Source organism: Panthera onca, chromosome A1 (assembly GCF_046562875.1).
Source record: "Panthera onca isolate mPanOnc1 chromosome A1, mPanOnc1 haplotype 2, whole genome shotgun sequence".
Classification (NCBI taxonomy): domain Eukaryota; kingdom Metazoa; phylum Chordata; class Mammalia; order Carnivora; family Felidae; genus Panthera; species Panthera onca.
The window spans coordinates 173,217,544-173,229,941 of NC_138339.1; the positions used below are offsets into that span (position 1 = coordinate 173,217,544).

Consider the following 12,398-nt stretch of genomic DNA (forward strand, 5'->3'; position numbering starts at 1 on the left):
TAGGCTAGATTAATATGTAAGATTCTGATAGTTTAAAAAAATCCACCAAATTTTGTGTCTCTCACCTAACCTCCTAAATGCAACTATCCCAAATCTTTGGTTCTCAGTATGTACCTTATAGCCTTATTCAGTGCCATTTTCCATTGGGGAAGCAATCTGGAAAATTATTTTTACAAATTTTGAACTCTTTAAGTTGCTTATATGTAGCCACATATTTTAGCTAAATGAAATGACATGCGTGGACAATCTGATGGCAGATGATTATTAACAAGTTGGAATATAAGTTTAGGAATATGTAAGCTCTGCTTCAAGCATATAATGTAGGAGGTGTGTATTTCAGGGTTGAACCTGAAAGAAATTCTACTAAATAAGAATTACTAACACTGAAGATATAATTCTGTTAAAATCATTTATAATGGCAAGAATAAAGTGCATAAGCTGCATCATTGCTGATGTTGTTAGGTGTAGGAGAGAATGGCGTATATGAGGAGTTAAATATGTCAACAACTGTCAGATTTACTGAATTTACTTCCAAGATATTATCCTAGAGGAAACATTTTAAATCCCCAGTTACTTGTAATTTTTTAGGTTGTTGAATCTCCATGAGACCCTGTAAATACTCTTTACTGAAGAATAATTCCGGTGATCTGCTTGTCTAAAAAAGTTGTAAATGTTGAAGATTTAACATTTCGAATACAGGTGCTATTTCCATGCCATTTAGTGAGAACACGTTACATTATGTGTGAGCAAATTAAGACCTTTTTAAACATTGAATTGCCTGGTTTTGCAACCATTTTAGATGGTTTTGCTACAGAGTTCTATTTTTGTCAATGCTTCAAGATTCAAGTGGCATGATATTAGCTAACCTATGAGTTTTGTGTGGTGAGTTAGAAATGTCAACCAAGGTTTATCTAATTCCAGAGTCCCTATTTATTTTTACTTATGTGTTCCACATAGAAGAAGCTCATTCTCAAAGTCCTTGAAGATTTCTGTGGTTTTTACATAAGTAAAGTTGCTTATGTATTTTAATGGAAAGATTTTCAGAAAATGTTATGACATTTCTAATTCAGTTACTTGTAACTGAGAACTGGGTTTGGATAGGAGGATGATTGCAGTTTGGATGTATCACATTTGAAATGCTTGTCGAATATCCAAGTGAAGATCTCCCATAAGGTGATAGATGACGGAGATTTAGGTGGTAAAAATCTAGGCTAAAGGGTAGGATTTGGGAGTTATCAACATGAAGAGAGCCACTGAAGTTACAGGGAGAAGGTATAGAAGGAGAAGAAAATAAATCCCAAGGGCAGAACCCTGAAGAACATCAATGTTTAAGAACCAACCAGAGGAAGAACTAGAGGATAGAGACTAGAAGTACCCGTAGAGGCAGGTGAAAACCTAGAAAGCACGTTGTCATGCAAGCCAGGAGAATATTGATAAGTGATGGATGTTATCAAATAGCATAGACAGATCAAATAATGTGAATATTAAGCTTTTAACAACAGAAAAATTATTGATGACTTAGTAGTTTCACTGGTATAATAACTATGGTAGGTTGAGGTATGAGTTGAGGTTCGAAGCAGAGATAAGTATCGTTAAGTCTTTCAAAATTGCGAAGCATGACAAGATGCTCAACATCCCACTCATCATCAGGGAAATACAAATCAAAACCACAGTGACATATCCCCTCACTCCAGTCAGAATGGCTAAAATTAACAACTTGGGAAGGGTGGGTATTGGCAAGGATACAGAGAAAGTGAACCCTCTTGCACTGTTGGTAGGGATGCGAACTGGAAAATGGAATGGAGATTCCTCAAAAAGTTAAAAACTGGGGCACCTGGGTGGCTCAGTCAGTTAAGTCTCTTCATCTCTCTGTAATCTAAGTCTGTCTCATCATCTCAGCTCAGGTCTTGATAATCAGGGTTGTGAGTTCAAGCCCCATGCTGGGCTCCATTCTGGATGTGAAGCCTACTGGGGGTGGGGGGAGATTAAAAATAGAACTACCTTGTGATCCTGTAACTGCACTACTAGGTGTTTACCCAGAGAATACAAAAATACTAATTTGAAGGGGCACATGCACCCCAATGTTTATAGCAACATTATCAACAATAGCCAAATTATGGAAAGAGCCCAAATGTCCATCAACTGACAAATGGATAAAGATGTGTGTGTGTGTGTGTGTGTGTGTGTGTGTGCGCGCGCGCGCGCACACACACACACACACACTGGAATATTAGCCATAAAAAAGAATGAAATCCTGTCCTTTTCAATGACCTGAATAGAGCTAGAGAGTATTATGCTAAATCAGTAAGTCAGAAAAGGACAAATACCATATGATTTCACTCATGTGGAATTTAAGAAAACAAACAAACATAGGGGAAACAAAAAGGAAAACCAAGAAACAGACTCAACTACAGAGTTACCAGGGGGTAGGTGAGTGGAGGGATGGGTTAAATAGGTGATGGGGATTAAGAAATGTACTCGTGATGAACACCGGGTATTGTATATCTAAGTGTTCAATTGCTAAATTCTACCCCTGGGTGGGGGGGGGGGGGGGGAGGTGGGGAAGATTGTGAAGCAAATAAGATGAATCAGTAGCAGCCTATGGAGGCTGCTGCTTTCTCCCCCGCAAAGGTGAGAGTAATTTATGTATATTAAATGCCAATAGGCAAAAATCAAGTAAAACATGAGGCTGGAAAAAGAGGAAGGATATTGAGAGGGCCAAGTTGTTATTAGCAGGTTGGTTGGTAAGTCTGGATTCAGTGATTTTAAAACTTCAGCTGAAGTAGTCCAACACCTCCATCTCACGATTGAGATGATGGTGCAAGTTAAGCCTAAATAACAGATGCTTACTTTCTATAAACCCCTGACCCCTACCTACATCCATCTCTACCTTAGAGACCTTGACAGTGACCAGTGACAAAACTTGATCTCAGTTGACAGGCACTACTGACGTTTGTTTCTGTTGACGATTTTCCCTGTTTTCATGAAGGACTGATCCCTGTTCGATTGATATAGTCTTAGTTATGTTATTATATTAACTTTGGCTATTTTTCTGTTGGCCCTGCAGCTGTTATGTCTTTTTTAAGATCATTTCTCTAATCTGTACTGCTTTTACTGTTGAAGGTGAGTCTTACTTGTGTTACTTTTTTATTCTTGAGGGAAGCTAACCATAACTTCCTGAGAAATCCCTTATAGTTTGTTAAAGAAGTAGGAATGAATGTGCACACCTATTCTAGAACTCTTTAAAAGTACTATATTGGGAAAGTATCATGGCCTAGAATGAAGAGACTTCCTCATTTTTTAAATACTCCAGAAATGTATTGAAGGCCTATTTTATGTGCCAGGAGCAGAAAGGTACAATTGAAAGCCTAGAAAAGATTCCTGCATTCGCAGCTTATAGCTTAATGGAAGGACAGCATTATTAAGTTACAAATAATTTTTAATTACAGTTTTGAGAATTGACCTAGAGATTGTATGGCCCTGTCAGAGTGTATGACAGGATCTGGGCTGGGAGGTCAGAGAAAACTCTTTCCACAACAGTGGCATTTAAGCCAAGGTGTGCTAATAGGAGTTGGCTGAACATGCACTGCCTACCCTCCTGCATTTCAAACGGAAGGAACATCGTGTGAAGGCCCTGAGTGATTAGCCCCCTCTAGCTCTGGGCATTGTGTCTTGGTCCCCCATAAGCAGTAGTGAGTTGGCTGACAATCCTTTCTTCCCCTTACTGCCATCTGATTTTGTCCGCCAGTATTCTTAGTCTTTATCTTTGTATTCTTAAGTATACATAAACTTCGACTACGTGCTCTGTTGGCTTCGGTGATATTCTTTCATTCCCAGATAATATTTGTGAGGAATCTCCAACCTTATGTTACTTTCCACTTAATTTCCCTTTTGTGGTAGTTTTGCTGGTTGTGTGCTTTTCTGTGTCACCGGAGCGTGCAGCGTTGACCTAGTCTTCTGTAAACCTCCACTCCTTCAGTTATTCTTGTTCTAGTTAAGTATATTCAGAGCTCACCCTCAAACTTGATGCTGCATTTCCTCCAATTATTTCTTGGTTATGTGAAGTTTGCTGCCTAGTTGATGCCTCATGAATAACTCCTAGGAATGATGACCTTGAGTTCTTCACATGCATGACTATGTACGTGTGTGTGCATTTTGTACTTCAGGTTTTTAACTTTAAGGTCCTATAGTTTTACTGGAAAGTGCTGCAGTGCTAACCATTCTGAGTCTTCATTCTTAGGTATATAGATTCATTGTTCCTCTTTAATTCTGGACAGTTTTCTTGAATTACGGGGTTTTGTATCGTCATTGTTGTTCGTTCTGTTCTATTTCCCTGATTCTCTGTTGGGGATATAATTATACATACTATAGGTCTCCTTGGCCTGACTTCTGTATCTGTCATTTACTCAGATCTTTTTTTCATTTTCTCCTCCTTTATTTCTGATTCATTGTCTATTTCCCCTGCATTTGGTATTTCTGTTTTTCCCAATTCTTTTTACTTTGGTGTTACCTCTAGTTTAGTCTGTATTTTATGGTATTCTTTCTCGTTCTTTCCTCCATTCTTTCAGTACAATTTTCATATCCCCCTGTATTTTAGTTCTCTCACTCTTGAGCTTTTTACCCAGAGCTGTAAGGGGGTTGAGGTTTTCTTTTTATCTTACTTGCAAGCCAAAAACTTAGCTTCCCACAGTTTCAAGGATCAGACATGAGACATGAGACTTCTGGATCCGAGCCGAAAGACTTTATAACTGACCAAGGGAAATCTCCCCAGTCGTCCACAGCTTTCTCTTATCAGCCAGGACCCATCACAGTAATTCTTGAGACTTACTACTGGCCTTTCGAAAGGATCTGTGATTGGCACAATAGACCATATGAACTATTGAATCATAAGTTGGTTGTAATTCTGCATTACGTACTCCACCCTGTCCTCTGCTTGGCAAGCAAAAGTTCTAATGTGTTTCCGGCCTTCTGTCCGTACTGGTAACAGATTTCCTTCCTTTTTCACTCCATGTAGATATGTGTGTCTGTACCTATTGTCTGATGAAGGTCAGACCTTACCTCATCCAAGATAGGTCTTTGTACTTGTCATAGTGGGTTGGACTTGAAGCTGACAGAACCACTGGTAGGGAAGTCCCCTTGCATGGAAGAGAGTTAACCACTAAGACCTGATTAGGGGAAATTTTTGAATGTACTGCCCAGTTCTTGAACTGTAATCTCTTATTTTCTTTTCAATAATAGGCAAAGTAGAGGACCACTTTTTGCCTGATTGACCATACTATTTTGTCAGTATGTTCACTATCAATTAACAAGGACTTCTTCTAATCCTGTCAGTTTGACCCATGGAGCTGGGTCTTTTCTCCTCCAAAAATCCATGTTTCTGTCAGCAATCCATCTCTGATCTGTCACGTACTGTGAAGGATCTGAGATTTTACCATTTCCAAGCTAACAGATTAGTTTCATGGATACTGACAGAAGACCTGAAACCCTGGACGAGAGGCAAAGGGCTTTATTACTCAAAGAAAAAGCAGTACCCACCATGTCCACATTATTTGTGCTGGCTCCCTGAACCCCAGTTCCCATAGAGCAACATAGAAGTCAAGATGGCACCTGTACCATGAATGGGTTGAGTTAAGGAGAGGAACCAAGCAAGGGTTAAGAGCCCAGTGCCTTTGAGCAAGCAGTAAATACTGTGGCAGTCAGCAAACACCCAAATCTCCCTCACCACCCCCAGAGTTTCTCCATTCAGACAGTACCCTTTCCTCCTCCCCTAGGAGGGTGTCTGTAGTTGCACATTCCTTTTGTCCTCCCTTTTCACATCTGGGAACTGTGAGTGAAGATCTGGGTCTGCCCCAGCTCAGCTCTTTTAATGAAGTTTCCATCAATTGATAGCTTAATGCCAAGGAGTAAAGGAGAGAAGACATGACCAGGGAATGTCTAGGGGCCAGTTTATGGGTGTCTGTGCCAGTTGGCTCCTGAGCTGCTGTGCTGTTACCTTACCATCTCTGACTGACACAGTGGCAACAATGCAGATGATAAGTACACCTCAGGTGGTGTAGAGAAAAGAAAAGGGCAAAAATATAGTTCTTTCCCTGGTTATTCCAAGAGTGTCACCAGGCCCTCTGTAGCTCTCAGCTTCTGTTCTCCTTGGCCCTCTCCATCAGAATAATCTGTCTCCCCTGGGGTGTCAGAGTTCTTAAATTCTAGGATTCATCCTCCTCTTTGGTGTCTTCAGGATCTTTGGAGATGGGTTTAGAGGAAACCAGCTTCAGGTTATTCTATACAAGAAGACCTTTCTCTTCTTTAAGGTCTGTTTCAAATTCTGTCTCCTAAAGTATTCTGGACATACTAATTGCATTTGGCTATGTGCACTAAATCTGAGTAGAATTTATTTATACATGTCATTTAAAATTTATTAACGATCATATTCTTCAATTTTTGCGTGCTGTTCATAGTCTCCTCTTAAATGATAAGTAGAGCCTGTATCTTTTCCTTGTTATTATAACTCCATAACCTTGGAGTGAATTGATCTGATATGCTGGCATCTTCCAAATAGATTGACAATATTATTTTTACCTGGACTTACATTGATTGTACCTCACTGGAAGATCCAAATGAAGTTAATAAAACAGATCTTGATTTTCCACTTTTCTCTAACCCCAGCCATAACCAAACTTAAGAAATGATTGTATATTAGTTTTACAATAGAGGTGTGCCAATGTATTGAAAATGAAATGACGTCCTTTTATTTTGAATTTTTTTTTATAGAATCTGCTTATTCTTATTACAATTTAATCCTGAAGAAAGCTGGGCAATTCTTAGACAATTTACATATCAATCTCCTAAAGTTTGCTTTCTCTATAAGGGCATACTCACCAACTATTCAGATGTTTCAACAGGTACGTAAAAATACCCAAACTATAATTGACAAAGAGGCATGCTGGTAGTATACATAAATCTATCTTAATGTGAGTATCTTTGGTTCCAAAGAATCTACAAACTTATAATACCTGGTTCCGTGGCCTATCATTGATTATATTATCATTGTTATTGATTGTAATTGAATATATTATATAATTTTATAGTTCTGTGGAATAAGGAGATTATGAGGACAAATCATTATTGACATGAACAGTAATGAAAGTTTTAATTTGGAATTTTTTCAATAACTTTGAAGCATGTATTTCCTACTATGAAGTTGATTTTGTTAAAGTATTTGATTCTGCGTGTAGATATTTTTTTACTTAGAGCAATAACTTGATAGTAGTTGATGAGTTATTTTAATCAAAGGAATGCATGAGTTTTAAAGATTATATTGTAATTATCAACTACTGTAGCTAAATATAATCTTTGAAATCTTAGATTGCAGCTGATGAGCCCCCGCCAGATGGTTGTGATGCATTTGTGGTTATCCATAAAAAACACACCTGTAAAATTAATGAGATTAAAAAGCTGCTGAAGAAGGCTACTTCAAGGTAAGTTAATAATAGCCTTTAGTGAAAGGTATGGTTTATAAAAAGAGATGAGGGTTAAAATAGAAATTTCTTATAATAAGCAATGTCTTCATTATTAAAAATTTGTATTAAAGCATGTACTCTGGATTGAAAAACTGAATGGGCTGGTAGTTAAGTCCTTTCAGTATTTTGTCTCAATTAGCTTTTGATTTTAGAATATAAATTATATCAAAATACCATAAAATACATGAAATATGTTTTATATAATCATAAAATGTTTTCTCAAACATGCAAAATTGTGTATTTATTTTGCTTCTCTTTATTTTTTAAGTTTGTTTTGAGAGAGAGAGAGAGAGAGAGAGAGAGAATGAATCCCAATGTGGGGCTCGATCCCATGACCCTGGGATCATGACCTGATCCTAAATTGAGTCGGAAGGAAGCCCAACCTACTAAGTCACCCAGGTGACCCTGGCCTCCATCTCTTTAAGCTGAATGTATAACCTGGGAATAAAAAATTAATAATACAACAATACAGAGTATAGAGTTGCATTGTTATAATGTATTATTCAAAACTTTATTTATTTTTTTACTTCTACATATTTAACACAAAAGGATATGGATAGTCAGAAGGAAATTATTAATTTGTACCAGTGTGTGTTTTAGTGCCTGATTTATCTGTACTTTCAAAAGTATTAAAGTTGTTTCTCTAATTTTGAAAGAGCTATTTATATGTTAAACAGTAATATAGATATAGTAATTCATATCAGTACTTCCCTTAGTTGTTGGAAACCTTTTAAAATATTTGCTTATATTTTGTATTAATTTTAATGTACAGAAGGCTTTTTATTTTTATGTAGGCAAATTTTGTGTGTGTGGGTGTGTGTGTTTATAGTTTTTCCAAACATGCATGAGAGATGTTACTAAATTTTACAGTTGCTTTCCTAAAATTTTTCCTTTCATTTTACCTTAAACTTTTAATCCATTAATTTTAAACTTTTAATTCATGTAATTTATTATTATCAAAGGTAAGGAGCCGGATCTTTTTCCCTTCAGATGGCTAGTCAATTAAATATTCATTATATTTGTTATGCTCTATGACATAGCTACTCTGTATATTGCCTGTTTCTTATAGCAATGCCATGCTGTTTTAGTATTTGTTTTAAAATATATTCTGATACCTAATGATACAATTTCATTGCTACTTTATTTCCTCCAAATTTTTTATAGTTCTATGCATTTTTTGATGCTTTCAAATTAACACTAGAGTCCCTTTTCTCCTGCAAAAATTATCATTGGTAGGATTTTAATCAGAATTATGAGGGGTTCCTGGGTGGCTCAGTCAGTTAAGCATCTGAATCTTGATTTCAGCTCAGGTCATGATCTCACAGTTCCTGGGACTGAGCCTCACATCAGGCTCCACACCGACAGCACGGAGCCTGCTTTGGATTCATATTCTCTCTCTCTCTCTCTCTCTCTCTCTCTCTCTGCCTCTCCTCCACTCACACCCTCTCATTCTCTCTCTCTCTCAAAATAAATTAAAAAAAAAAAAATTGAATCTTTATTATACTGGGTCTCGCAACAGATGACATGGTATGTCTTCTATTCATACTGTCTTTTAAAATGTTAACGTTTTGTAGTAATCTGTGTTTTTTAAATCAGACATAGTGGGGTGCCTGGGTGACTCAGTCGGTTAAGCATCTGACTCTTGATTTTGGCTCAGGTCATGATCTCACCATTTGTGGGATTGAGCCCCAAATGGGGCTCCATTGCTGACAGCGTGGAGTCCGCTTAGGATTCTCTCTCCCCCTCTCTCCCCCTCTCTCCCCCTCTCTCCCCCTCTCTCCCCCTCTCTCCCCCTCTCTCCCCCTCTCTCCCCCTCTCTCCCCCTCTCTCCCCCTCTCTCCCCCTCTCTCCCCCTCTCTCCCCCTCTCTCCCCCTCTCTCCCCCTCTCTCCCCCTCTCTCCCCCTCTCTCCCCCTCTCTCCCCCTCTCTCCCCTCCCCCTCCCCCTCTCTCCCCTCCCCCTCCCCCTCTCTCCCCTCCCCCTCCCCCTCTCTCCCCTCCCCCTCCCCCTCTCTCCCCTCCCCCTCCCCCTCTCTCCCCTCCCCCTCCCCTCCCCCTCCCCTCCCCCTCTCTCCCCTCCCCTCCCCCTCTCTCCCCTCCCCTCCCCCTCTCTCCCGTCCCCTCCCCCTCTCTCCCCTCCCCTCCCCCTCTCTCCCCTCCCCTCCCCCTCTCTCCCCTCCCCTCCCCCTCTCTCCCCTCCCCTCCCCCTCTCTCCCCTCCCCCTCCCCCTCTCTCCCCTCCCCCTCCTCCTCTCTCCCCTCCCCCTCCTCCCCCTCCCCCTCCCCCTCCCCCTCTTGCATGCATGTTCTCTCAAAATAAATTTTTTTTAAATGTAAATTTTTTTAAATCTATTGAGATGAATACAAAGTTTTTCTCATTGGACATACTGTGTATTATAGTAATGTTAAAATATTATACTATCTTTGCATTTGTTAATGGTCTGAGATTATCTTAATTTCTCTTAAGATTGCTTATGTTTTGGGGCGCCTGGGTGGCGCAGTCGGGTAGGCGTCCGACTTCATCCAGGTCACGATCTCACGGTCCGTGAGTTCGAGCCCCGCGTCAGGCTCTGGGCTGATGGCTCGGAGCCTGGAGCCTGTTTCCGATTCTGTGTCTCCCTCTCTCTCTGCCCCTCCCCCGTTCATGCTCTGTCTCTCTCTGTCCCAAAAATAAATAAACGTTGAAAAAAAAAAAAAAAAAAAATTTAAAAAAAAAAAAAAATAAAAAAAAAAAAAAAGATTGCTTATGTTTTCATTAAGATTCATGCTTCTTTTTTAATAGATGAGATTAGATTAGCTATTATTTAAATTATTAACGCCATCTTTTTATTTTTTGGAGAGAGCGAGCAGGAGAGAGGGGCAGTGGGAGAGAGAGAGAATCTTAAGCAGCAGGCTCCACATTCAGCACAGAGCCCAACACAGGGCTCAATTCCATGATCCTGGGATCATGACCTAAGCTAAAATCCAGAGTTAGGTGCTCAACCAACTGAGCCACTGAGGCTAATGCCACCTTTTTTTTTTTTTTTTTTTTAAATCATTCTAGCTTCATATAGTATATTAGACAACTTACCATGTTATTTTTGTAAATTCTGGTATTCTTTTACATATAAATATCATTGAAAATAAGTATACCATAGAAATTACCAATTCCTTTTTAAAAATACAGCAACTTATTTCTCAAAGGAGTTTGATCCAGGTGTTTAGTACTCTTATGCAAGTTTTAGATCCCTTAGCTTCTGTGGAAAGTACCCTGTGCTGTGTTTTAGGGGTCCAGCACTGAATTTTGTTCTGTTTTTATTATTTAAGTATAGTTGATATACAACATTGTCTTTTAATTTCAGGTGCACCGCGTGGTAATTTAACAATTCTGTCCATCATGCAGTGCTCACCATGAGAAGTGTGGTTACCCTCTGTCACCACGCAGCGTTATTATAACATTATTGGCTATATTCCTTCTGCTGTACTTTTCATCTCCATGACTGACTTATTTTATAACTAGAAGTTTGAACCTCTTCATCCCCTTCACCTATTTTGCCCATCCCCCCTACTCTTCTCCTGTGGCCCCCAGTTTGTTCTGTGTATTTATCAATCTGTTTCTGGTTGTTTTTTTGTTTTTTTTTAGATTCCATATATAACTGAAATCATATGGTATTTGTCTTTTTCTTATTTCACTTAATACCCGCTAGGTCCATCTCTGTTGTCACAAATGGCAGAATCTTCAATTCCTTTATAGCTTTATAACACTAACTGGGGAAATTGTCAGCCCTCATGCATTTTTTTTCTTTTCCTAGTGCATTTTTAAGCATAATTTTTGGTAACTTTCAACATTCTTAATTTTTGATGACTGACTTGATAATTTTCTTAAATAGTCAATATTTAAATATTAAACGTAAAGTTAAATTAAGATTAAGAAAAATATTAGCATCAAGCATTTGGGAGAGGCAGTCTGCAGTGGGCCTTCTGAGTCCTTGCATGTTCTTGGTCTGACCAGTAGAAAGTGGCTCTTTACTCGAGCCATTTCTCAGGGTTGTGTTTACAGCAGGCAACCTGGAGGAATGAAGTGATGTTTTTTCCTTTTGGAAAGAAGAGCAGGCTTCTTTACTGCTTGGTACAAAATAGTAGTTCACCAATTAGTGTCCCTCAGCTATAACATATACCCTCTATTTGTGTAGTGTCTATCCATTTAGGTCCATATTTCACAGGGGAGGGGCAGAGAGAGAGAGGGACACACAGAATCCAAAGCAGTCTCTAGGCTCTGAGCCATCAGCACAGAGCCCAATGCAGGGCTTGAACTCGTGAACCGTGAGATCATGACCTGAGTTGAAGTTGGATGCTTAACCAACTGAGCCACGCAAGCACCCCAGTTCTTGACCATTTTTGGAAGTAGGGTAGGAGGTTGACAGACTATGGCTTTCCGGGAAAGGAAGGGCAAGGTCCCCATGGTTTGGTGAAGACAAAAGCTCAACACTTTTTTTTTTTTTTTTTTTTTTTTTCCTACTGCTCCTCTCTCTCCCTCTGCCATTTTGTACTCTCTGTGTTCCTGGCTTGGTGATAGCAGTTTTCTGATAACTTGCTGTAGCCCCTGCCACGACTCCTTGATATGTGTTCCTCCAGGAAGAGGCACCCAAACTCAACTGATGGGGTTTCAAAGGTGTTCACAATGGGCAAGAGTTTAGAATGATCTCTAGACCAATTCAGTGAAGTTTTATTGTTTTAGCTTCCATGAGTGAATAGCAACTGGTACTGATATTGTATATGTTTATACGGTGAATGCTCATGAAGTCTCCAGGGAGATACTCATTCAGGGACTGCCACATGTACTGTCTGTTCCCAGGTGAATAAAACCTAGAATCCCAAGGGGAGAAAGTTGAACTACAATCCCAACTT

General features: G+C 39.3%; 1 protein-coding gene across 2 annotated transcripts in view; it reads left to right on the forward strand.

Moving 5' to 3' along the window:
- Window positions 1-12,398, forward strand: part of UGGT2 (UDP-glucose glycoprotein glucosyltransferase 2) — a 189,188-nt gene that overhangs the window by 15,959 nt on the left and 160,831 nt on the right. For both annotated transcript variants that reach the window (XM_078432418.2, XM_078432421.2), the window contains exons 3-4: window positions 6,766-6,896; window positions 7,360-7,472. In XM_078432418.2, the coding sequence (XP_078288544.2) occupies window positions 6,766-6,896; window positions 7,360-7,472 (244 nt within the window). The remainder of the gene's footprint in view (window positions 1-6,765; window positions 6,897-7,359; window positions 7,473-12,398) is intronic.